At 43.5% G+C, this 27,373-nt stretch overlaps 1 protein-coding gene across 6 annotated transcripts in view; it reads right to left on the bottom strand.

Moving 5' to 3' along the window:
- Window positions 1–17,304: 17,304 nt before the first annotated feature.
- Window positions 17,305–27,373, bottom strand: part of POU6F1 (POU class 6 homeobox 1) — a 79,787-nt gene continuing 69,718 nt past the window's right edge. For all 6 annotated transcript variants that reach the window (XM_068267385.1, XM_068267388.1, XM_068267386.1 and 3 more), the window contains 4 exons: window positions 25,483–25,701; window positions 22,272–22,419; window positions 20,902–21,070; window positions 17,305–17,769 (listed from right to left, as the gene is read on the bottom strand). In XM_068267385.1, coding sequence (XP_068123486.1) covers window positions 17,424–17,769; window positions 20,902–21,070; window positions 22,272–22,419; window positions 25,483–25,701 — 882 coding nt within the window. In that variant the 3' untranslated portion in view covers window positions 17,305–17,423. The remainder of the gene's footprint in view (window positions 17,770–20,901; window positions 21,071–22,271; window positions 22,420–25,482; window positions 25,702–27,373) is intronic.

The following is a 27,373-nucleotide window of genomic DNA, read 5'->3' as shown; positions in this document are numbered from 1 at the left end:
CATACCAATCGAGTCACTGTGAATTCCTGGATTCCTCTTTCTGTTTCAGCCGCTCCCCGCCGCGATCTTGCCTTTTAATCGCCAGTTTTAGGCAGTGTTTACAAACAAAAAAACCTGGCCGCTAACCAGGAAGACATTCATTCACCAATAACTTCATCACTACTCATCTCCGTAAATGATCTATATCTTGTTTATTTCGACACAAATTAAGCTTTTTGTGAGCGATACTTGTTGAAATTTGTTTTCGGTAATTACTTTATTTTCTATGCATTTTGAAGGCAAATGCACACACAAAAAAAGAAAAAAATACTCCTTCTCCAATTCCACCCCCTATAATTTTAAAATAAGCAATGCTACTATAAATAAAAGCCACCCATTTTATTTGCCCATTAGTCCCGGCTATCACAACATATAAATTATGTTCCTAGTACAATTTATGTCGACAATACATTATTTTGAAATAAAGGAGTATTTTTTATGTGTGTTTTTTGTGTCCCATCAATTGTAAGCCCTTATCTACTAAAATTAATATAATGAAATCACTTCCAATGTCCCCTCCCCCAGTTACCAAGCAAACAATTTAAAATAAAAAAACAAACAAACTAAAAACAAACAAACAAACAACAACAAAAATTCCATAAATAGTTGCCTCAGGTACTTGTCTCATCAGTAGCAGCCTGTGTTTTGTTTTTGTTTGTTTTTATTTCCTACACTGTAACGATCGATCGGTGTAACACAGAGAGGGTCTGATTACCGGTGAACTGCAGTTTCACCGAGAATACAGAATATACCCGATAATTGATGATCTGCAGTATCACCGATAATCAGATATATCTACCAACCTCTGGACACCTGAGATAACAAGTGAGTGTTAGGTGCAACAGTAATACTTTGAATATTGCACAGAAGTATGTTCCTTCCGTTGGCCTAGACTCTCCCGGGGGAGGAGCTAGGCTGAGAGTAGGAAGGACAGAGTGTGAGTGACACCAGTGAGAGGGTGTCACTAACAGGTCTGGGAACTGCCTCTAACAGTAAGGTCAGTTCTCGAGGTCGGCAAGCCAGGTCGTTAACACACAGACAGATAAGGTACAGATTCAGGAGACAGATACGGAATCCAATGAACAGGCAGGGTTTGGCAACGGAGTATCAGAATAGCAAGGTACAGAATCAGGATGCAAATACAGAGTCCGGGAACGAGCAGAGTTTGGCAACAGGATATAAGAAATAGCAAGGTACAGAATCAGAGTTCAGCGGAATAGTCAGTCAGGCAGAAGGTCATAACAAATAATACAGTTCAATATTCCTAACGCTAAGGTGTGAAGTCCGTGATCGTCAACACCTTTGGAAACTATGCTAGAACACAGATACAGACAAGGCCTGAGTGCTACCACGTAGTGATCGCAACGCCAGACACCTGAAAAATGACCAGCACCCAGTATATATACACCAGTGCTCTCCAGCACCTCCCTTAAGTGCTGGACCAATGAAAGTTGCTGCAATTGCAGCTGACCCTTCTCTGACTGCCATAAAGGCCCTGCCTCTCTGCGCGCGCACGCGTCCTCCTAAACCAGTGTGGACTATCAGTCCCAGCCACACCAGTCATGTGTTGTAATGTTGTTGCTGTATGGGACGCGGAATCCGCAGCCGCGCTGTCTGAGCGAGCGCCGTTTCCTCCGCATCCCACCTTACTGAGAGAAGCAGGCCTATGCGTACAAACTGCCGCATCAGACGCGGCGGTTTCTCCGCGTTCCGCTATGCCAGCCGCGGAAACAGCCGCCTCATCTTGCGTCCATGCGGCGGCTTTTCCGCGTTTCTTCACATACACCAGTCTGCCGGTTCTGTCCCGGCAATATGAAAGGAAGGGAGGGGTTCCTCCAATAAATGTAACATTTTTTATATTAGTCATCATGCAGGTGAAAAAAGGCTGCTATTTATTATTATAAGTTAGAAAATAAATTTTATTTCTGAAATCTTGTATTTTTAATTTGGGTCCACTTTAACATTCTTATAAATGGCCATGATCAGGGTCATGTCCATTCATCACAGGCATTGCACTGGTTCAGAGAAGCTTTCTTTCTCTTCCTCAATCACCGACACGGAAAACTGCAGGGATGCACGGGCTGCGGCCCTGTATACCCCGCAGGTATAGCTGGTTGCAATCTGGACAAAAATACTCGTCCAGATAGGCTTAAGCGGTTAAAGACAGGAGATAAGCTTAGTGAATTAAGCCCAATCTGAGAAAGTAAGTGGCTGTGTGTATGTGACTGATAAACTTCAAGCAAAGTGAAACACAGTATTTAAACCTTTTCAAAGAATTGTTTGGCTCTTATGCTGGGTACAGATGAGATTTTCTGGCCGATTTAGTGTCAGATCGATTATTTCCAACATGTCCGATTTGCTTTACAATCGATCTCTGAGCATTTTCCGATCGATTTCCGTTAACTTTAATAGGAAATCGATTGAAAAATGCTCAGAAATCGATCGGAAAGCAAATCGGACATGTTGGAAACAATCGTTCTGACAGTAAATCGGCCAGAAAATCTCATAGTGTGTACCCAGCATTATGGTGTAGCTACTCTATTGCAGCACAGTGGATGTTTTGACTGTATTTTAAGGTGTACCCGAGGCGATATGTGACATGATGAGATAAACGTGTAAGTACAGTACAAAACATATTAATAACCGGGCTGTTTTACTGGTTTTATTTTGCTGCCTGAAAGAGTTAATATCTAGGCATGGAAGTGACAGCTTCTGTCTTGTCGGTACCTTGTCCTGGTTGGGAATATAGTAAATATCGCTAATAAGCAAATGACAGCAATAAAAGTTTTCCTGGCAGAATACAACTTCTGACGGCAGGGAGAGATAAAATACATGAACAAATGACCTTTTTCTAACTCTGGGACACTTAATAGGATACCACTGATTAGAGAAGGTAAAACATGCAACCTGCTTTGTAAATGTTTAACCACTTCAGCCTAACTGGACGAAAATTTTCGTCCAGTTAGGCTGCGCGCACTCCCACGGGTCGCGCGTGCTCCTGCGGGCCCCCCGTGCACGCTCCCGCTGGGGGCAATTAGCCCAGCAATCAATGAAAGGGATTATAAATCCCCTTCACTGATCGCCCCCCCCCCCCTGAGAAAAGCCGACAGCGTCTCTTCAGACGCTGCGGCTTTTCTGAGATCAAAAAGTTCCCCTGCTTCTATCTTCTTCCTGGGAGCGAGATCGATCGCTCCCAAGACTTTTTGACTGTGGCCATCTTGTGGCCAAATAGCAAACTACACCAAAAATCACTTTACATTGAATAAATACATTTTTACACATGTAAAATCCCCTGTTTACCTCCCACACCAAAAAATACCCACATACAAGTTTTAATAAAAAATAAAATAAAAATTTACAATAAAAACAAAACAAAACATAAATAGTTACCTAAGGGTCTAAAGTTTTTAAATATTCATGTCAAAGGAGTATATCAATATGATTTATTAAATTATGGGCTTCTAAATAGTGATGGACGCAAATTGTAAAAAATGCACCTTTTTTAATTCCAAATAAAATATTGTCGCCATACATTGTGATAGGGACATAATTTTAACGGTGTAATAACCGGGACATATGGGCAAATACAATACGTGAGTTTTAATTATGGAGGCATGTATTATTTTAAAACTATAATGGCTGAAAACTGAGAAATAATGAATTTTTTCTTATTCTTCCTGTTAAAATGCATTTACAGTAAAGTGGCTCTTAGCAAAATGTACCACCCACAGAAAGCATAATTAGTGGCGGAAAAAAACAAGATATAGATCAATTCATTGTGATGAGTAGTGATAAAGTTATTGGCAAATGAATGGGAGGTGAAAGTTGCTCAGATGTAAAACATTCTCACCCCTGTAGGCTGAAGTGGTTAAATATAAAATAAAACCATGAAATATCTAAAAATGTAATTTTTAGGAGTAGGATGATAAATATAATTGTTTATCTCATCAGTTTATTTTCACCTGGGGTTCACTTTAACCATTTAAGCCTCCTGGATGTAGAAGCTACGTCCAGGAGGCCATGTGCGCTCCAGCGTGCTCCCGACCGCTGATCGTTAGCCCAGGAATGAATCAATCGGGACATGGTGCCCGATGATTGATTCTTCTCCCCTGCAGAAAAAGCGACTGCTTCTCTCGGAAGCCTCACTTTTTCTGCCTTTTGCATCCCCCTACATCCCTCTAAGCGTACATGTTACGCTTAGAGTGACGTCATGTAAACAAACTCATGGCTGCCATCTTGTGGCCAAAAAGTAAAACTACATCTAAATGTAAAAAAAAGAAATACACATATATTTATATTAAAAAATACTACTTACATCCCACCCTCCCGAAAATACCCACATAAAATGTTTAATAAAATAAACAAAACAAATTACAATAAAAAAACATGTAAATATTTCCCTAAGGGTCTAAACTTTTTAAATATCAATGTAAAGATGAAATATTTCTCTTTTTTTTTATTATAAACTTGTAAATAGTGATGGATGCAAAACGGAAAAAATGCACTTTTATTTCCAAATAAAATATTTTCGCCATACATTGTAATTGGGACATAATTTAAACAGTGTAATACCCGGGCCTATTAGGCAAATACAATATGTGGGTTTTAATTATGGAGGCATGTATTATTTTAAAACTATAATGGCCGAAAACTGAGAAATAATGATTTTGTTTTTCGTTTTTTTCTTATTCTTCCTGTTAAAATGCATTTACAGTAAAGTGGCTCTTAGCAAAATGTACCCTCCAAAGAAAGCCTAATTGGTGGCAGAAAAAACAAGATATAGATCAGTTCATTGTGATAAGTAGTGATAAAGTTATAGGCTAATGAATGGGAGGTGAACATTGCTCGGATGCATAAAGTGAAAACGACTGAGTGCTGAAGTGGTTAGTGAACTGTTACTCAGTAAAAGAGGAGTTTCACTTGAAAGTGAATAAAGGAATGGGGGGGGGGGGATTAACAGTGGACTTTATGCTACATTTTATCATTTTGTTTTTCATTACATCAGTTGAAAATTAATTACTCAAAAATAAATAAAAGGTTTGTTTACAGCCATGATAATGCATTATTTCAGTGAACTACAGTATAGTTTTATTAGGTTCTGTTTGACTTTTCTCATGTAATGTGCATATATTACTAAACTGATGACAGTGACTAATGAGCAATTTATGATTTTTAGTATTTTTACATTTAATCTATGCAAATCTATTTTATAATTCCATCTATAGAGACATCTATCTATCTGTTCTGGAATATATAAATATATTTGCATACAATAAATCTTTTTGACCACATTATTTTAATTTTTCTGAATTATTTCCATTATTATTGGCTAACTGACGCACAGCATAATCTGCACAGATGGCACATATACTCTGATTCATTTAACTTTTCTCCTAGGTTTTCAAACAAGTTATTTTGACACACTGTCAGTATAATACTAGTTTTTTTTTTTTACTTCCGGAAGGCAAGCAGAATATTTCTCTAAATAACTCCAGCAAACAATACAATCTAATGTCCTGCAGCCCGTGCATGGAATGGCCGACACAGTCTTGTATGCTGCCTGTGAAAACTTGTAAAAGAAAAAAGTTCAGTGTGATTGGATTTCAGGTACGGTGCAGCTCCTTAATGCCGGTTTGCAAGGTATAGTAAGATGTAACATGAGGCGCTGTAATGGTAAAGATGAATGAACACAATCATTCCAAGTGTGTTACTGATAGGAAAAATGCATGCAGCGCCTCTGCACCACTGTCTGTCTAGCCTCTGTGGAGCCTCTCAGTCAACAGCATGGGCTCAATGGTGTTCCAGACTTGAAGGGGCGAGGCTTCCCAGGGTGTGCTGTTGATCTCACAACGAGTTTCAGTGTATCAATCCCTTCCCCAGTCTTTCAGGTGATTGTGTACATTAACCCTTTCCTTCTATTAGCTGGTTGCAGAGAAGTTGGCCAAAGTATGGTACATTTTAAAACAATTTCCTGGGTGTAATCCTGGCCTGCGTGAGCAAGTTTCGCAATAATAGGTGTTTTTTCGCCTGCCACCTGGTGTCTTCCTGTCACTGCACACTGTGAAATCTTTGGTGTTTCAATTGGGCATATTAGCAATAAAATGCTGGATACCATTTAGACGCTCCTCCATGTCCAATGAAGTAGGGCGGCCATATCTCCGCTGAGGCCTAGAGGCTCGTTGTTCGCGAACCAACTCAAGAATTAGGTTCTTGCTGTAGCTGATATGATCCTTTGGTTCATGTGGATGCAACTGGTTGTAAATTATGAAGCTATTCACTACTGCCAGCTCCAACAACCAAAAAAAGTCCTTCCTCCACCACTTCAGTGACTTCCTGTTGAAAGAGTAACTACTGGTGTAATGATCAAATCGGTCAACCGCTCCCATGTGTTTAGTATATTCTACGACTGTTGTGGGCTTCTCAACATTTTCAGTCACTCTGCCTTTTATTCTTCTCTGCTGTGTCGTTGTAGTAGCAGGGTAGAAAGTGCTAAGCATGTGTATAATACGCTTATCCTTCCATGTCAATACCATCTCTTCACTGTCACGTTTCCAAGCATGAACTTCACAACTCTTCAGTTTCAGTTTTTTTTATTTCACTTGGTAGACCTTTACGATTGGGCATGACCGTTCCAGTTATGTGAATTTTTTCTTTTAGTAACTCTTGTGCCAATATGTGACTGGTATAAAATCGATCTGTAAATAAATGGTATCCATGTCCAGGAGTGGCTTGTTTCAGATTTGTACAAAGATGAAGGACAATGCGAGCTGAAAATGGCAAGTCTGGCCTTGGCAAGCTTTCCGTAGTTGCAGATCCATAATACGGTTCAAACGCAAAGAGGTATCCAGTCTCACAATCAGCCATCCTAAGAATTACTCCAAAGTATGTCTTTTTTCCTGCATAGTAACATCAGTCCAGCTCTTCCAGATGGATCTGGGTGAAGGAGGGTTATTTTCTAACTTCCTTTTGGCATAATCATTTGTTTCATTAATAATTTCTTCTAATAGGGCCGGTGTAAAAAAAAAAAAGCTAAAGAAAAACCACTGACAGTTTCTGAAACATTAGCTGCAGGCAGTTGTACCCCTGCATTACACACAGTAAAGGGAAAATTATGCAGCAAGCAGTCACTGATAGGAGAGAAGCTTGTCCATTTTCTGTGATCACCCTCCCCACTTTCAGCAGCCTCTCCACTTTCAGCAGCTTCCCCACCTTCATCAGCCTCATCAATATCAATGTCATCACTGTAGCAATAATCATCATCATCAGTGACAGTATAGTCACTGTCATCACCAGAATCCTGCACATCTGATTCTGTGCTGCTGTCCTCCATAATCCGCTGTGCCACCTCAAACGCTGTCATTTTTCTTTTACCTGCTGCAGAGGATGCCATTGCTCCACTCTGTAAGGAACTTGCAAGGAATTGTAACGATCGGTGTAACACAGAGAGGGTCTGATTACCGGTGATCTGCAGTATCACCGAGAATGCAGAATATACCCGATTATTGATGATCTGCAGTGTCACCGATAATCAGATATATCTTCTAACCTCTGGACACCTGAGATATGAGAGTGTTTGGTGCAACAGTGATACTTTGAGGAAAGCACCCGAAAGATGGGTGCTAGACAGTAAGAGCTACTGATATGGATCAGATTCCTTCCACAGGTCTGATGCTCCCCAAGGGGCGGAGCCAGGCAGAGACAGTGGGAAGGACAGAACGTGAGTGACACCAATGGGCAGTGTCACTAACAGATCTGTGAACTATCTCTTAACAGGAGAGATAGTTCTCGAGGTCGGACAGGCCAGGTCGTAGCCACACGGACAGATACAGTACAGAGACAGGAGGCAGATGCAGATTCCAGAGACTAGCCGAGTTCGGTAACAGAGTGACAGAAAGACAAAGTACAAAATCAGAGATCAGGAGAATGGTCAGGAGAGCCAAAAGTCATAACAAATAATCAACAATGCCTAAGCTTGAGTGTGAGCTCCAAGATTCTCACACTCCAGAAACTAGTCTAGAATATGACAATAATACAGATGATACTGAATTCCTGGACTAAGGTGTGAGTTCCTTGGCCATCAACACCTTGGAAACTGGTCTAAATAACACAGATACTGACAAGGTCTGAGTGCTACCACGTAGTGATCGCAACGCCAGACACCAGAGAAATGACCAGCACCCAGTATATATACACAAGCGCTCTCCAGCGCCTCCCCTAAGTGCTGGACTAATGAAGGTAGCTGAAATTGTCAGCTGACCGGCTTGGTCAGCTGACCCCCTTCTGACTGCCATAAAGGCCCTGCCTCTCTGCGCGCGCACGCGTCCTCCTAAACCAGTGATGCTCAACCTTTTTTGGCCCGAGGGCCGAACTTCAAATCAAGAAAAATCTCGAGGGCCGGAACACATACAAAATTTCGATGTAAAACTTTTAACGTTTTTCTAGTAACAGTTAACATGGTTTTGGAAATGGAAAGAAAACGACAATATAAGAATTGTTGTACTCACCATTTGATGCACATTTTCTTAATGAGAAGTCTTTCAGAAACCAATTTCTGGATATTTGGCTCCAAATTTGTAACATTTATTCTTAATACAGAATGAAGATGATCATCTGTGATGCGAGAACGTGAGCCATTTTTTTCCCTTTCCATCACTGAAAAAGTTTGCTCACAGACATAAGTGCTGGCAAACGTTGTGGCCATTTTCAGGCCGTGTTTCCGCAAATTTGGAAAGTCCTGCAGTGGGAGTTCCGCATAAAATTCAGGTAGCAATTTTTCTCTAAAGTTGTCCTGCAGCAGCTGAGGAGGCTGTCAGCTCTGCTGAGGAGGAACAGAGGCTTAATTACCCACACGTGGTCTGTAGCGTGCTGGCTGAGGAGGCTGTCAGCTCTGCTTAGGAGGAACAGAGGCCTAATTACCCACACGTGGCCTGTAGTGTGCTGGCTGAGTGAGCTGTCAGCTCTGTGTGTGGCTGAGGGGGCTGTCACAGCGTGTGCCCCAGTGTCTGCCCGCGGTGTACTGCGGAGGGGGAGAGGTTCGGGTGGTATTGTGTCTCGCGCATACACCAGCGTGTGCTCCGTATTCAGCCCCGGGTAGCGCTGGGATAGTTAGAAAGCCTCGCTCATTGGTTACTGCAGGAACCTTCCTCCAATAGGAATCAGCCTAATTCCTATTGGAGGAAGGTTCCTGCAGTAACCAATGAGCGAGGCTTTCTAACTATCCCAGCGCTACCCGGGGCTGAATACGAGCACACGCTGGTGTATGCGCGGGACGCAATACCTGCCGATACTACGCAATACCACCCGATCCTCTCCCCCTCCGCAGGACACTGCGAGCAGACACCGCGCGGGCCACAGAAAAGTGGCCCGCGGGCCGTAGGTTGGGCACGCCTGTCCTAAACCAATGTGGACTATCAGTCCCAGCCACACCAGTCATGTGTTGTAATGTTTCTGCTGTATTAGATGCAGAATCCGCTGTCCGTGCGTGCGGCGTTTTCTCCGCATCACTAAGAGGCACAGGCCTATGCGTGCAACTTGCCGCATTGGACGCGGAATCCGCCGCCCTAATGTCAGAGCATGCGGTGGTTTCTCCGAGCTCCGCCTGCGCGCCAGCTGCCATGTTGAACGCGGAATCAGCCGCCTCACCTTGAGTATTGGCGGCGGCTTTTCCGCGTTTTCTCACAGTACCCCCCCCCCCCCCTGAGGAGTGGACTCCGGACAACTCCTACCAGGCTTCTCAGGATATCGCTTGCGACACTCAGGTACCCATGTTCTTTCCTCTATACCATATCCCTTCCAATGAACCAGATATTGTAGTGAATTCAACACTACTCGTGAGTCTAAAATTTTCTCTACTTCATACTCAGGTTGGTCGTCTATCATCACCGGAGGGGGAGGATTGGTACCTACGTGGACTGCTGGCTTAAGCAGAGACGCATGAAAAGATCTTACACCACGCATGCTAGCAGGAAGATTGACGGCATAAGTAACATTGTTGATCTTCCTTGTCACAGAAAAAGGGCCCACAAACCTGGGACCTAACTTGGCCGAGGGTTGTTTCAGGGTCAAATGACGAGTGGACACCCAGACCAGATCTCCTGGTCGGAACTTCCACTCTAAGGATCGTTTCTTGTCAGCTTGACCTTTCTGACTTTGAAAAGCCTTTTCCAAATTGCTTTTCACGATCCCCCAAATGGTCTTGAACGATTTTTGCCAGGCCTCCAGGGCTGGAAACGGAGTGGAGGCTACTGGCAATGGGGAAAACTTGGGCAGCTTTCCAGTCACCACCTGAAACGGAGAGAACCCAGAAGAAGCGCTTTTCAGATTATTGTGCGCAAATTCCGCATATGGCAAGAACTTGACCCAATCACTTTGCGCTTCTGCAACATAACACCTCAAAAACTGTTCCAATGACTGATTAACCCTCTCCGTCTGACCATTGGTCTGTGGGTGGTAGCCTGACGAGAATGACAGTTCCATGCCCATTTGATGGCAAAATGCCCTCCAAAATCTAGAGACAATCTAGAGACAAATTGGACAAATTGGACTCCCCGATCTGACACGATGTTTTCCGGAATGCCGTGAAGTCGGAAAACATGAATGATGAAAAGATCGGCCAACTCCTGGGCCGAGGGGAGTCCCTTTAAGGGCACAAAATGGGCCATCTTACTGAAACGGTCGACTACCACCCAAATGACCGACATGCCTTCAGACCTGGGAAGCTCCCCTACAAAATCCATGGACAGATGGGTCCATGGTTCACTCGGGGTGGGCAATGGCTGCAACGTTCCCACAGGTGCCAGACGGGAGGGTTTACTTTTAGCACACACTGCACACTCTCTGACATACTCCTTGCAATCTGTTGCCAAAGAAGGCCACCAAGCACATCTAGCAATCAAGTCTTGTGTTCTGGAGGCCCCTGGGTGTCCAGCATTCTTGTGTGAATGAAACATCTGTAACACCTGGAGACGAAAAGGCAGTGGCACAAACATAACCCCTTCAGGCTTTCCCTCAGGGACATCCTGCTGGAAGGGACCTAAAGTCTCCGTCCAGTCTTTCCAAGTCTCTGTAGCTCCCAATACTACCTTCTGTGGAGAAATGGGTTCAGGTTCTGAGGGCTGTGCTGTCTCTGGCTCAAAACATCTGGACAAGGCATCTGCCTTAATGTTTTTACTACCATGAGTGTACGTAATTACGAATCTAAATCTCGAGAAAAACAATGACCACCGAGCCTGACGGGGACTCAAACTCTTAGCCCCCTCAATGTATTCCAAATTTTTGTTTGTCAGTGTAGACTGTAATCGTATGTTCAGCTCCTTCTAACCAATGACGCCATTCCTCAAAGGCCAACTTAATGGCCAGAAGCTCCCTGTTACCTATATCGTAGTTTTTCTCTGCTGGAGAAAACCTCAGAGAAAAATAGGCACACGGGTGCAATCTCCCCTGCAGCCCAGAGCGTTGAGACAGCACAGCCCCTACTCCAACCTCTGAGGCGTCAACCTCTACAATAAATGGATAGGAGGTGTCCACGTGTCTCAATATGGGTGCAGAGCAAAACATTTCCTTCAGAGTGGAAAAAGCGGCCAGAGCTTCAGGGGACCAATGGTTGGTATCTGCCCCTTTTTTAGTGACTGGTGAGGGGTGCTATGACTGTGGAGTACCCCTTTATAAACCTTCTATAGTAATTTGCAAACCCTAGAAATCTCTGAAGGGATTTGAGACCTACTGGTTGGGGCCACTCCAAGACAGCAGAGACTTTGGCGGGATCCATAGAAAGGCCTGAGGTGGAAATTATGTATCCCAGAAAAGCGACAGATGTCACCTCAAAAATGCATTTCTCCAATTAAGCGTAAAGCCTGTTCTGTCTGAGCCTGTGCAACACAAATCTGACATGAGCCCTGTGCTCAGAGAGGTTGTTTGAGAAGATCAATATATCATCCAGGTATATTAGGACAAATTTACCCAACACCTCCCTGAAAACTTCATTAATGAGTTCCTGGAAGACGGCCGGGGCATTGCACAACCCGAAGGGCATCACCAGATACTCGTAATGCCCATCGGGTGTGTTAAAGGCCGTCTTCCATTCATCGCACTCCCGGATCCGCACCAGGTTGTATGCACCTCGTAAATCCAATTTTGAAAAAATTTTAGCCTTGGTGACTTGAGTGAACAAATCGTCTATCAAGGGTAACGGATAGCGATTTTTAACTGTGATTTTATTCAGTCCCCGGTAGTCAATGCACGGCCGAAGGCCTCCGTCCTTTTTCTTTACAAAAAGAACCCCGCTCCGGCAGGTGACCGAGAAGGACGAATGAACCCCTTAGCTAAGTTTTCACGGATATATTCTTGCATGGCCACCTTTTCTGGCCCCGAAAGATTGTAGAGGTGACCTCTAGGAGGCATACAACCTGATCGGAGATCAATCGGGCAATCGAAAGGGCGATGTGGAGGTAATTTATCGGCAGCTTTGGGACAAAACACGTCCGAAAACTCCGCATATTGTTCTGGAACACCCTCCACATGAATCCTGGTTTGGCCTAAGGTCACCTCGCTAAACAGTGACGAAAACAGTGGGCTGACCAGCTGGCTAGCTGACCGGTAGCCCAGTTTATCTGAGGAGAGTGAAGGTGTAATGACGGCATACCAAGGATGATTGTGGAGGTTGTCATGTGCAACACAAAAAACTGCAATCTCTCTCTATGCAGCACCCCTAGTTTCATGTTGATAGGATGTGTTCTGCAAACTGCCCTAGCTTGTCATGACTGCCATTGCAGCTTGACATCTGTACCTTAGTAATTTCAAGACACCGTAGTAGGCAGGGCTGAATGTAAATGTCTAGCTTCCATTATAGGTTGTGACTATGTCCACATTAGCGAACTTGATTTGACAGAGCAGTGTCGTCTACTGAAACTAATAACTATGGTTCTTCAGGTGGTCGCCCGTCAACCATCTTTCCCTCGAGTCTATTTACGTGTCCTGGTGCTTTGTACTTTCATGTCCAGGAAGCTAATTCATATCCTAGGGTTCTGTTCTTCCATACCCTGGAAGTTCTTAACTCTTATTTGTTCTAAACTACAATACTCAGGAACATCCTTGATTCATATCCTGTTATTCCGTATTAGCATACCAGGACAGATTCTAATTGGCTGTAAACCCCAAGTTTTTTCATTCGGAGAACCAAACTGGCATAGAGTATTACCATGCATTAAATGCTTTTACGCATGTGGCATATAACATTCTTCCGATATTCGAGCAACTTTTACATGTTCAGATACAACTGGATGTTTTGAGTCTCAGATTTTAAACATATTTTTGGAAACTGTATATATTTTACAGGGTAGCACTGTACATTTTGAAGCAATATTAAAATGCACAGTGGGAAATACCTTTTAGAGCCTTCACTAGTGCTGAATTCTGCAGCAATTTCCCGCAGACGAGAGGGGCAGGGAAATGCTGCAGTCCAGATTGTACTGCTGTGTGTATCTGGACAGTGTGTTGCAGATTTCTGCAGCACGCACCTGAATCCCTATAGCCTGCATGGCACGACTAAGCACGTCTTTGCAGCACGAAGGGAGCCGGGGCCGAATCAGAAACGGCCACAGCTCCTACTGGAAACCGTCCCCTTAATAACGAACAGCAGGTAGTAGTTTCTTATTAACTTTGATGATCATGACATCTTCATTCAGGTAATGATACCATTGTCTGCTATAATTACCTGATAAAGAGGACATCAGAAAAAGTTACCAAGAAACCTTTTGTCTATAGTCAGTCATTAACTGGATGCTAACACATTGGCTATGGCCATAATCTTATGTCTCAGTTTGCTCTTGTACGTATACATGTACAGCAAGGTTTTGTGGTCAAACATTAAACACGTTCCAAGACAGCAGCACAGATTTCCTAGTAGACTGCTAACTAAGAAGATTAGGCCATATCAAGTGCATGACAGGGTTAATTTACAGATAAATGGATGTTTATATATGAACCCTAAAAGGGTTTTTGGTACAACGGCTATCTTAGCAGGGGTTATTTGAAGCTAGATGAATACGGAGGCTGCAATCTTCATTGTCTACTAAACAATTTCAGTTACCAGACATCTGTGCGGATGCTTTGCCACTTATATTTTAAGATCAATGACAAGAAAATACAGTGCTCAGTGTGTTCAAGTGCTGCTCAAAGCCAAATGGACAACTAGTTTTGTAGAGCTGCTATGGTGATATGGCAGCCAGTAATCGGGCTTGTCCCACTTGTGGCCAGGGACAAGGCTCTAGGCTCTACAGTGGTTTGCTTTAGGATCCAGAGGCTTCCCCCTCTCGACGTAAGTACCCCCTTGGACAGCGATGGGCAAATTTCAGCCCGTGTGCGCTGTACATCCGGCCCGCCGATAGGTGGGTGGATTTCTCTCTTTCCCCTTCCCTCCCTGCAGAGTCACGAGTGGGCGATTAGCGGGTGTTAACTCACCTACGTAGCGCTTTCTGCGATGCGTCTCCATAGTAACAGGTCATCACATAACACGTGTCACATGACATGCCAGCGTATTACATGCTGACTGCCAGCATGTGGTATGCTGGCGTGTCATGTGACGTGCCACGTGATGGCCTGCTACTATGGAGACACAACGCAGAAAGCGCTATGTGAGTTAACCCCTGCTAATCGCTCACGACTCTGCAGGTAGGTAGGGGGAAAAGAGAGAGGAGGAGGCCGTGCAAAGTTTGCCCGGGCCTGCCCTAGGGGCACTTTTTTACCTTCAGGTTCACGTTAAAGGATTCATGAGGCAACTAAATGAAAATTAGATTTACTCACCTAGGGTTTCCTCCAGCCCCTAGAAGCCTATGTGTAACCTGGCCGGGTCGGCGGCCGCTACAGAGGATACCCCATGACACTAACTGAGAGTGGAGCTGCGGCAAGGGATATGTGCTGTCAGACAGTGCTGTCTATGCACTGTCTGATGTCCCTGAGCATCACACACTGAGCCGCGTGGTTGAAATTCAGTCAGGAACGCAGCAGTGTGCTCAGGCCTGCCGGCCACCAGCAGTAATTGTTCATAAAGGTTTCCAGCTACAGTCTGATGTCTGTACAAATGTGTCCTGTACTTTGCAGGCAAGCCTGCTTATTGGAAGAACAAGTGGCTGAGTTCAGCTTTAAATTAAATTGCTGCTGCATCCCCCTGCAGCAGGAGACTGTGGATAATATTTCAACTATGATGTATACAGCTAATATCTCTGTGTATGATTATAATATTCAAGCAAAGAGAGATAATAGAGAAAAGTCAATACTGGTAAGGCCTATGCAAAGGTGAATGAGTAGACTAAAAGCTGGGAAGTCAAACAGATGCTGCAAAACAAGCTCTGAATACTAGCGCCACCTTCTGACTGCATACCATAGAGGAGTTGAAATTCACTACAATTGTCTATACAATTAGAAATAGTTTAACCAAATCTGAGAACAGATTCCACTTTCCTGCTTTATTAAAGTCTTTAAATATTTCAAATTTTTTTCTGGCTTAGAGGTCAAAGAACATTCAACCAGTGTGTAATCTCCTTACTAACAACAGTGAGCACAGCTGCCAGTCCCTTCCTCAAGGTACCTGCTCTTACTGGAGGAGAACCTCCAAGCTGATGCTAGTCATGTCATGACCGGGGCAAGGGCCCAAACGAGAGGCCCTTACCATCTACTACAAATGACGCTGTGATACCCATTTGGAGTTTAAAGGCCACAGCTTTATTCCAAACGTTACTTAATTTAAAAAAAAAAAATCAATAATGCAAGCACACAGTCTGTAAGTCCCTTGACAATGGTTTCATTTTCTTCTTCTTCTAGTAAACTACCGCTGTACCAGCAACCAGCCATTTCATTTTCCGTTAATCCATTATTATTACTCAATGATTGTCATTATCCATTATTTAATTAAACCAGCAGTCGAATCTGCTAGGATACAACAATAAATACAAAATTGTTTCGTTATGTTGTGGTTCCCCAACCCACAAAAAGCCATCTGCTGACAAGTGACCATCGGGAGGAAGGGTGGGGGTAATTTGCTGTATCCCAGATGCATTCAAAAGGAAGTAGCTTTCTAGCTCAGACTGTTTTATTGTGCCCTAGCCAAGACACCCTACCTTTATTCAACACCCGATGACCCTCTGGTTCCTGGTCTGATCATCTCTGATCCCGCCCGGTTATACCCTTTTTTGCCTAGCTACGCCCTTACTCTCTATCAGTCAAGAATTCCCCATTATTGAATGGTTGTGGGAGTGATCACACCTTTCAGTGATACAACCAGCAGCTGATTGAAGGTACTTTTCTCTTATCAGTGCTACTATATGGAGGAAGAGAATGGAAGCTGTGCTCACTTCAAGCTCAGCTAGTAAGGAAAATACATGTCCTTTGCTCCTCTAAATCAGTAAACGCGCTAAACAAGATGTTTTTAATACTATCATAAATCAGGTAAACAGTTTACACATAAGTATTTTAGCTGCCTTTGGCAGATCAACAAGAGTTCCATTCTCGAACTTGGGGTCAATACAACATATCCACTGCATTGCAGAGAAGAACATTTCCATCTGATTGTAAACATTTCTAAGATCATCCACTGCAATTCAAAAGGATCCCAGCAACTCCTCTGGAAAACTGTTGAGATTTCAAGGGTGAAAGAACTGACTTGATGCTATTTCTGAAGAAGTGCCTTATACAGCATTGTGTGTACTATAACATATATACCATACCACTAAAAACTGTAATAGGTTAGAAAACATAATTGTTCGTACAAGCACCAACTGCAAAACAACTCAATGAAAACTTATAACGGCAATATAAAAGGTATCTGCTGCCATGTCTTAAAATGCTATCAATAAAAATATCTGAACAGGGAGGGCAAGAGCTTTGTAAAATAAATATCTTGAGGCTGACCGACAATAAAAGGTGAACAAGACACCATCAGATTTCTAGATTTAGATGAAGAAATCTGGAACACAATGAATGAGAGCTTTCCGTTGTAAATAAAAAACAATGGTTTGCTGGCTCCCCTGGATTATTATAAATACCGTAGATGTTGCAAATCATTTTCTTCTGACAATGATCGTTCTTTTGTCTCAGATCTTTCATATTCTTTCCAGGGCAACTAGTTTGGCTCTGTAGATAATTTTTGAAAAACATGAAATATAATGACCAGAGTAGCCTGGTAAAGATGGCTATTGACCTTTTTCATCACAACAGGTTTCTCTTATAGAAAAACCATGCAGAGAGGGATCATGTACAAAGAAGAGCTGCTCATGTAACACATAAAACAAAACATTCAGTCACAAAGTGCTTTCACAAGTGAGTGTCCCAGGACATCGGTAAACAGGGAGGTCATGAGGTGCTAGGTGCTTAGTGATAATATACATTGCTCTCTAAGGAATCTGAAAGACATTTAGCTTGCTGGTATTTTTCAGAGTCTGACGTCTGTTGCAAAACCACACCCTCACCACCTCTCGGTCATAGTTGAGTTCTTTAGCAATATCTGTTATCTCTTGTCCTGTAGGTAGTGCATTCTTCTCAAAATATGTATTTAGAGTTTCTACTGCTTGTGGAGTAAAAGAAGTACGTCTCTTGCGCTTCTTAGATGGCTCACCGCCTACAAACTCCATCAAATTCTGTTGTCCCTCCTGGTTCCTCATTTCAGCCTCGTTCAGCCACTTCTCCAAAACGGGTTTCAACTTCTGGGCACTCTTTGGTGTTATGTCTAGCTTCTCAAATCTGCAACAAAAGGGATTACAGCTTTCAAGGTATGCATGTTCAAGAAATTCACTTGCTGTAAATGTGCACAAACGATATTCCCAAGGTGCAATTAAAAGGAACCCGAGGTGTGAGACCTATGGAAGCTGCTATATTTATTTCCTTGTAAAAGCAGTAGAGTGTTGTACCATGTTAGCCATCGGTAAAAGCAAGAAGTTTAGAATCAGGATGATACCATTTCTTGGCTACCTTATCTCTAAGTTAGCCAATAAATGGTATCATCCTGATTCTAAACTTTTTCCTTTTAAAGGGAATCTGAAGTAAAACTAAACTTATGATATAATGATTTGTATGTATATGTAGTACATCCAGAGATATGAGTCTAATATGGTTTCCAGTACAGGAAGAGTTAAACTCCAGTTATCTATACGTACAAAAGAGCTTATCTGAGCTCCACGACTTTCAAAGTCGCAGAGAGCTCTGTCTTCTGAAGCTTATTATCTCAAGTGTCTGTCACTGTATTTTGTTTTTTTCTGCAGAGGAAAGTTCAAAAGTTCACTAGCTTGCTCTGTGAAATCATTTAGAATGCTAAGTGTAGTGTGCAAACTGCAAATATTAGAGAATGATGCAATGTTATAAAAAAAAAAAACTATATAACTAAAAATAAAAATATTAGACTATTTTCTTTGCTACAATTTTCTATTCATTATCCATACTCATACAATTCCTTATATCAATTTTTTTTTCCGCTTCAGTGTCACTTTAAACAATACAGGTTGCCCGGCAGTCCTGCTGATCTTTCTGGTCGGTAGGGTCTAATGCTGGGAATACACAGTACTCGATGGAGCCATTAGATGGCTCGAATGATAATTTCTGAAATGTCCGATCACCCGTCGGATCAATTACACGCTCGATATCGCATGGGGGACAATGGAAAAAATAAGGAAAGAAAGGAAAACGAGCAGAAGATAAAAGAATCGCCGGCGGGGATGAGCGGGTAATCGATTCGGCGGCATAATCGAGCGGTACAAACGTACAGTGTATTCCTGGCATAAAACAAACACCTATCTTGTCAGATTTGTGTCATGTGCGGTGCAAGTGAGCGACAGGTTTTTGCTTTGTAAATATGTGTACACCAATTTTTGAATTAATAATTTGCCCTCAAAGTGCAAGATAACATGAGCTGCACAGGTTCTCTTTTGGCAAGTAAAGTAAACCATCTTAAAAAAACGAATAGCTTAAAAGAATGCGCAGTATGGAGTGGCCGTCTTCGGGAGCACTCAGACTCCCGAAGATTGCCGAAGTCTCCTGCAGTGGCGGAAATGACTCTGACCCATCGTTTGGAGATTGCTAACGGGGGATCCAGCGCTGAAACGCAGGGACCGTAGGAGTGGAAAGGCTCTATAGGACCCAGAGCCTTCCCTCTCCTTAGGTGAGTATCTGGGTTTTTTATATAATCACTTCAGACTCACTTTAAAGGGATACTGTAGGGGGGGCGGGGGAAAATGAGTTGAACTTACCCGGGGCTTCTAATGGTTCCCCGCAGACATCCTGTACCCGCGTAGCCGCTCACAGATGCTCTGGCCCCGCCTCCGGTTCACTTCTGGAATTTCAGACTTTAAAGTCAGAAAACCACTGCGCCTGCGTTGCCGTGTCCTCGCTCCCGCTGATGTCATCAAGAGCGCACAGCGCAGGCCCAGTATGGTCTGTGTCTGCGCAGTACACTCCTGGTGACATCAGCGGGAGCGAGGACACGGCAACGCAGGCGCAGTGGTTTTCTGACTTTAAAGTCAGAAATTCCAGAAGTGAACTGGAGGCGGGGCCGGAGCATCGGTGACTGGCTGCACGGGTACAGGATGTCTGCGGGGGACCATTAGAAGCACCGGGTAAGTTCAGCTCATTTTCCCCCGACCCCCCTACAGTATCCCTTTAAGTGAAAAAAATGGCCAGTTACTTACCTGGGGCTTCATCCATGAAGCAGGTGCCACCACCAGTTGGGGGTTCTGGCTAATTATTCCTCCCTCACTGTTGCTACGACTCAGGGGAGGAATAGTATTTAATGCCGCTGGGGATTTGAGCGGCAGCAGGATGAGCCATCATTTGGCTCACCCAGCTCACTGGAGGCATACTAATACATATGCTTCCAGCCCCCTGAATTCCTCCTGCTCCCTTGCCATGATCCTGCGCTATGCCCTTCTACTGCACAAGCGTAGCAACGTGTCCGGAGTGTTCTGTGCATGCGTAGTATCACTTGTGTTTACTGCACAAGCGCAGAGCACTCCTGGCTATGGGAGCGCCTTGGAGGAAGCGTGTGGCACGGGGCTGTGCATCCAACGTTCGGAGGGTTACATCGGGGGAACCGCACAGCGTGGGATGACGCCGAGGGAGTTGAAAGACTTCAGGGGGCTGGGAGAAGCTGCAGGTAAGTAACTGGCACATGTTTTCATTTAGTTAAAGTGTCCTTTATGCAATTATCGCTGTGATCCACAGGTCCAGGCGAGTCGATATAAAATTTTCCACCTAACAGGCAATGTATTTTCACTTCAAACTTTTTTTATTTTTTATTGAAGAAAGAAAGTTTAACAGGTAGTAGAAATATATTCTAGACATGCAGGCGTATCTATCATATTCATTAAGTAAATAGTATACATTAACCAGACAATTCTTTAACAAACTACAGAGCACATTTTCAGATAACCAGGTGAGGGAACCTTCATAAATCTATCCCAAAGTGTCTGCTATGGCCACTTCATTGGAGTTCTCCCTCAACAGTTAAAGGGAAGGTCCAAGGTGAATAAAAAAAATTCTATCTACCTGGGGCTTTCTCCAGCCCCTGGCAGCCATCCTGTGCAGATGCCGACCTCACCAGGTCGGCATCTTACTTGCGGAGTCGCACTGACGTCAACCGGACTGTACTCCGAGGACGCAAATAAGAGCGCCGATCTGGCGAGGTCGACATCTGTACTGAAGGGGAACGGGAGCCACTGGAGCTGCGGCGAGGGCACAGGATGGCTGCCAGGGGCTGGAGAAAGCCCCAGGTAAGTAGATTTTTTATTTTTACTCACCTCGGACCTTGCCTTCAATGTAACTACTATGCAACAGTATGTATGCATAACATCTGCTTTAATCGGGACACACAAATGTCAGTCTTACCTACAGATTGCAGACTGGCTATATGCAGGTCCTTCTGTGGCAGTCAGTGCCTGCCCCACCTGTGTCTGAGTCAGGCCCAAAGACAAACGGCGAATTTTAAAATCCTTGGCAAATTCACGTATCTCTTCTAAATTTATTCCGTCTTCATCATAACCACCAGAGTGTGACTCTAAATATAAAAGGTCACTGTGTAAATGAACTGCTGCTGTGATTACATGCACTACATGCAGTATATTTTGTTGTCTGTATTTGATTAGCCATGTAACTTCCTGAGAAAGAGCAGCTAATCTTTTTGTAACAAAGGCTCCAAATTTGATAGTTCTTTACATTTTGACATTGTCTCCGGATTTTATCTTAAAGAGACCCCAAGCTCACGCTCAGGTCCAGTAACAAATACTTACCTAAGGAGAGGGAAGCCTTTGGTTCCTACTGAGGCTTCCTTTGGTGTCCGCTGGTCACCCGTTGCTCCCCTCCTGCTGATTGTGGCTGCGCTCTTATGCTGACACGAGCATGGCCACGCCTCAACAGTAGCACGGAGCCACTCATGCATGAACAACTCCGGCTTACCGCACAGGCGTGGCTGCACTTTATGCGTTGGGTCTGCACTCGGTGACAGGAGGCGCTGAGGGAAGCCTCATTAGGATCCAGAGGCCAACCTGCCACTCGACTTCCCTCCAGTGTCAACTCCATGACAGGAGGTGTGGGTAAAAGGCATGGGAAAAGCATTCTAAAGCAGCCAATGAGGCCATTCTAAAGCAGCCAATGAGGTCATTCTAAAGCAGCCAATGAGGTGTGTGTGTGTGTGTGTGTGTGTGTGTGTGTGTGTGTGTGTGTGTGTGTGTGTTCTTGATCACAATTGGTAGAAATTAGTAACCTGGCATGTGTTCTGAGACTTAATTCATTACGTACTGAAAACTGCACTAGTTTTGTATGAATTTTCTGAAATGTCGTACTGGTAAAAAATGTGTGAACTTCTATCGTGTAAACGATCGTCTACATGTTCATCCTTTCCCGACGGTGCAAACGCCGCTTGCAGATTTATCCAGATGGATTGGGGACTATTATACTTACTGTAAGTGACAGAGACATAGAATTTCAAATGCTACTGGTCTTTGCCATAGTGCCCCTTTAATAGGCTTGTCTTGCATCATTTTTACTTGCTGTACATCAATGGTGCCCCCGTGTTTATCCCATGGCAAATTCAGTTTAAAGCTATTTCCGTCTGTATCCACACAGAGGCCAGTGGCAATAAATATTTGTGCTGCTGTTGCAAAATATGCAGATGAAATCTTAACAGGGTTAAATAGTGAGTTAACCAGGGACAGATGATTTCCTGGAAGTATACAGACAAATAACACCGGTCTACTTACTTGACACCAGCTGGCCCACTGTTGGAGGCTCGGAACAGCTGATGTGCACCTGGGAAGGTGTTGATGCATTGGCTGGAGTTGGATTTGCTACGACCACTGAGGGTTGTGTTATAGATGGAGCAGGCTGAATTTGCTGAATTGGCTGAAGCTGAACATTGTTTGAAAATTAAGATAAAAAAAAATAAGTATTAATAATATTTACTTTAAGCTAGAAAATGTCTAGATTTAAGTTATCAGTGTGATGAAATAAAATGTTACAACTTTTCTACTCAGTAAACTTTCAATATGAGGCGTTCTGGATGTTATGGCATTGTGACATATAATGAACCTTTAGCATTTTGTAAATACATTTTCTTATTAATAATAATAATAAAAAGAAGAATCCTACAGCTGTAACATGCATGACTGGCACAATCTGATTCTCTCAACTTATAATCACTGCACATTTTCCTACTGGCACATTAACCGCTTCCGGACCGCGCTAATTGAAATCTATGCCCTGTTTGGGAGCTGTTATCCCTGCCAGCACAAAGATTTCAATTAGCCGGCAGCATGATACCACTGGTTATGCATCTTTCCCGCTGCTACAGCCCACACACCCTGCTGTCGGTAGGACAGCAGAGCTCCTTGAGCCAGTCAGGAGGCGATTTCATTGGCTCCTGACCCCGTGATCACTGTGAGCCAATCTCATTGACAATTGAGCATCAGTGACGGGAGAGCGGAGCGATCGGCGATATCAGGCCAGGAACCGCTGGTACCAAAGCAGTTAAAGTGGGACCATAGTCTGAAAACTAAAATTTCAGTAACTATATATATGCATAGAGCAGTATAGGCTTGCTTATCTCTGGGTAATCGGCATATGTAGTAATTTCTGGTAAGAATCTCTCTGCCTGTGTCTTCACTCTGCCCCCTACTTTTCTGCTGAAGTGACTAAGCTGTTGCTTGGGCAATGTGTCTACTCAGCAGAGGGAGAGAGGAGGGAACAGAATCAATACACAGGCAGAGAGTGTACCCTGCCCCGCAATTATTACATTTGCCGATTAGCCAGAGATAAGCAAGCCTGTACTGCTTTCTGTAGTGAAAGTAAGGTTCTGTTCCCACTTAGTGTACTGTCCAGATAGTGCACTGTCCACTCTGATGGTCCGCCTGTAGCCCGGGGCAGAGGTGTTACCCCATTAGGCTGTATGGGGGAATGCATCCACCTGCTGAGATTATTGCAGACTGCACAGAAGTGCGCTCCGCTTACTGCAACAGAAAACAGGAACTGTTCACTAGATGAATGGAGAACAGACAAAAAAATTACTGTTCTTCGCTCTAGTGGGAACACAGCCTAAACATTTTTACGCACAGAGAATGCTTTGGGATTGCTTTCAATTTTTTTTTTATGTAATTAAGATTAGTTAATGAAATTTTAGTTTTGGGAGTATAAACCCAATCACTGTAAGGTCTCAGGGCACTAATGGTAGCAAAGGTGAATGATACACAACTGAAAATAAACAACTGGAATAATATTTGAAATTCACACACCCTAGTGTCTTCTATTGTTAATAATAAATACAATGTCAAAACTTTATATAATATACATTAGGCATTTCTGATTTATGAATGACTGTCCAAAAGGAGACACTAAACACTTCCCAGATGTCACAGCATGTGGGGAGGACAGGGTGGGGTTTCGGCACATGATTTGGAACTAACCAGTTATACATTTATTATGGGCAACAGTAGTGGATTTCCTGTCTCAAATCATCATAATCCCATTTAATACCTTGCGTCTAATCTGCTTGTTTGGCCTGCTAGAGAAGGGGGAATCTTCACCCAACACAAGACAATATTTAAAAAAAACAAAAATCACTATTTTTGGCAAGAACTTTTGTTATTGGATGGACTCCAGCTCTGCATCTCTCTAGCAATGGACAAAAATGGTATTACTATACCTTTGGAAAATATGTTTATACAACTTATATCTGAATAAATTGGAACATTGGACAAAGAAGGAGATTCATTAGCTGCAGAATCAGTAGGTCTTCGGGAATGCAGCAAATTTCTCCCAAACATTTTTCAACAGGTCTTTTTGTAACTACAGCAAAGTCCCCAATAACCAGCACTGGCAGAGATCGCCTGATGCCAGATACATGTGCTTGCCGGCCAAAAATGCACAAATCTCCCCCAGGTGCAGGCAGAATACTAACAGAGCCTCCACCGATCCCCCAGCGATGTCCTGCATCACCTCACAGGGTCATAGCAGCTTTCTGGCTTGTGCACAGAAGCCATCAGCTGACCCTCATCGGGTCACGTGACACACCCACTTGCATGCACGGATGCCGGAAGCCGCTAGGAGCCTGCGAGGTGATGCAGGACGTCGCTGGAGGGTCGGTATTTTGTGGCAGCGCAACCCCCCCAGAACACCCCAAACCAGAGGCCCCTTTAATCCTTCAGGCATGCCGGTTAGTTGAGACTTCTGGTTCCCTGATTCCGGATAACGGGCCTCTGATGTAATTTTATTCAATGCACATTAGCTACCCAATAACTAATGCTACTTATCAGCTGAGACTGTACACATATACACACACCACTAAGACATTATTGCTTAATTTTTCCAGAAAAAAAGTGTCACAATATCAGGCACTGAACTGTTGCCCAAGGTATTGAGTTCCAATCCCTGCAGATGACAGTAGTCATGTGTGATTACGCACCCTCGTGAAAACAGGCAAATCCATTCAAGCAATCATTATTATTATTATTTAGTATTTATATAGCAATCATTCAGCTTAACCTCTAGATCAAACAGTTTGAATCACCAAAATACAGTGGCCAGTAAAGCATCTTCCTCATCCATCATACTTTACTATGTATACTCTGTGTATTAGGTTGGGGGAACGGGTGTATGCCTACAGGGACTAGTGGGACGAGGAAAGGAAGATACACTGCTGCGCACTATGCACTTTCCTGGCCTCAAAACTTCTATAATTATAAAGGTTAATTGGCAACAAAAATATTAATTTAAAAAGAAAGTTGCTGTAATATGCATAGCATTAATACTGCAAATGTCAACTATTTTACAAATTGCTATTCACCTCAAGCACAATTCTTATAATTAGTGAACAATTTGGGACATCTCAAAAGCTTGGTGATTTACTGTTCTGAGGTGGCCATTTGCTGCTTTATGAGCATTTTTGAAATAGCACTTGAAGATAAAGCATGACATTACCTGCTGATCTGCCTTAGCTGGACTGTCCTGTGAAGCTTGTTTTCTTATAGCTGCTGGCTGAATAGCGCTGCTAGCCAGAGTGGCAATAATTTGTCCATGAGCATTTAACAGGAGCTGAGGTGTCACTGCTTGAACCAAATTTGGAGCTGAGACAGCAGCTGCTGCAGCCCCTGCTGTGATGCCTGGAGTGTTGAGTAACCATGGAAGCGTGCCAATAACCTGTACAGCACAGAATGGCGAAATGACAGAGAAATGACAGATTTAGTCTCTTATGGGTACAGGTCTACTGAAGTGTGGCTTGTAATAAATGGAACAATGAAAGGAGAGTACAGGGAAGCTGTAAAAAGTACGTAACTCAGGGGTTAATGCTCCTATTTCTCATGGCTGGTTTACACTGCAAGAGCCTTTTGTAAGCGCTTGTGATTTTCATGTAATGCTATGTGTATGTTTACACTGGAGCCATGTGATTTTATAAAAATCACCCATAGCATTGCATGAGCAAGAGCTTTTCAAATTACTAGCGCTTAAAAAGCTCTTGCAATGTGAAACAGCCCTTAATGTAAACCAAGCAACATTATTCGCCGCCGGGCATCTCAATAGCACATTAAAAATGCATGCTAAAATGTGACCCATTACTAAAAAAAAGTCCACTCTACCTCCTATTTTTACATTTCAATGTTTGTTAGAGACTTGTATTGCCCTACTTCTGCCTTCTTTCTGTGTAATTTAACTTGTTATGCTGGGAATACACCAAGGGCCTGATTCACAAAGCGGTGCAAACACTTTGCACGCCAGTGAAAAGCCCTTTATCACGCCTAAACTCAGTTTAGGCGTGATAAGAGGAAACTCGTGCGCAAAGTTTTGCGCGCGCAGCCGCACAGCGCGATGCGCGCGAAGACGCCCATTGATAATAAGAATAAAAATAAAAATTGTTTTCCACAAAAACCCTATGGGTGCTGCGCATGGAATTGCGTGATTACGCGCGCAAAAACTTTGCGCACGGGACTTTGCGCGCGATAAAGAGCACAAATCAGTGCTAACTCAGCGGTGCAAAAGTTATCACGCCTAAAGTGTTTTAGGCGTGATAACTGAGTTATCACCGCTTTGTGAATCAGACCCCATGGGCTCGATTCACCAAGCGGTGCAAAGTGTTAGCACCGTGGTGAAAAGGCCCTTATCACGCCTAAAGTCACTTTAGGCATGATAAGTAGAAACTCGCGCGTAAGTGCGCGCGCAACACCCGACGCTTCGCGCGAAGCTCCCATTAAGCCCTATGGGACTTTGCGCGCGCTCTCACGCGCGTACTCGCGAACGCGCTTACGCGCGGTAACTTTGCGCGAAGAGCAGGAAAAACCGGTGATAACTCAGTGGTGAAAAGGTCATCACGCCTAAAGTCTTTTAGGCGTGATAACTGGGTTATCACCGCTTTGTGAATCGAGGCCCATGAGTCTTTTTCGCAGATAGATGGCTCGATAGTTCATTTCCAACAGGTCCGATCTGATTTCAATAGTTTTTCTGATTTTCTCATAGAGGTGAATGGAAATTAATAGGAAAAAACGACTGGAAAATCTATCAGAAAATCAATTGGCCAGTAAATCTGCTGAGATTGTGTATTCCCAGCATTAGCCCTGCAGTTTGACAGGTAACTGCAGAATGCCAGTAACTCTAATTCCTTCAATTTACAGATAAGGAGTGTGATGCTACTACAACAAAGGGATTGAAAACCTTGTAAAAAGATAAGATAAATGGTTAGGATAAGGAGGTGATTATGTGTAGAAACAATCATGTATTTCCAGTTTTTCGTAATAGTGGCCTTTTAAAGCGAATGGGAACCGGGTTAAAAAAAAAAAAGCCGTCCTCTATGACGCACTCGCGTGTGTGCCGCCTGTCT

The sequence above is a fragment of the Hyperolius riggenbachi genome, chromosome 2 (genome assembly GCF_040937935.1).
Source record: "Hyperolius riggenbachi isolate aHypRig1 chromosome 2, aHypRig1.pri, whole genome shotgun sequence".
Lineage (NCBI taxonomy): Eukaryota > Metazoa > Chordata > Amphibia > Anura > Hyperoliidae > Hyperolius > Hyperolius riggenbachi.
This window is presented reverse-complemented; position numbering and strand designations above follow the sequence as displayed.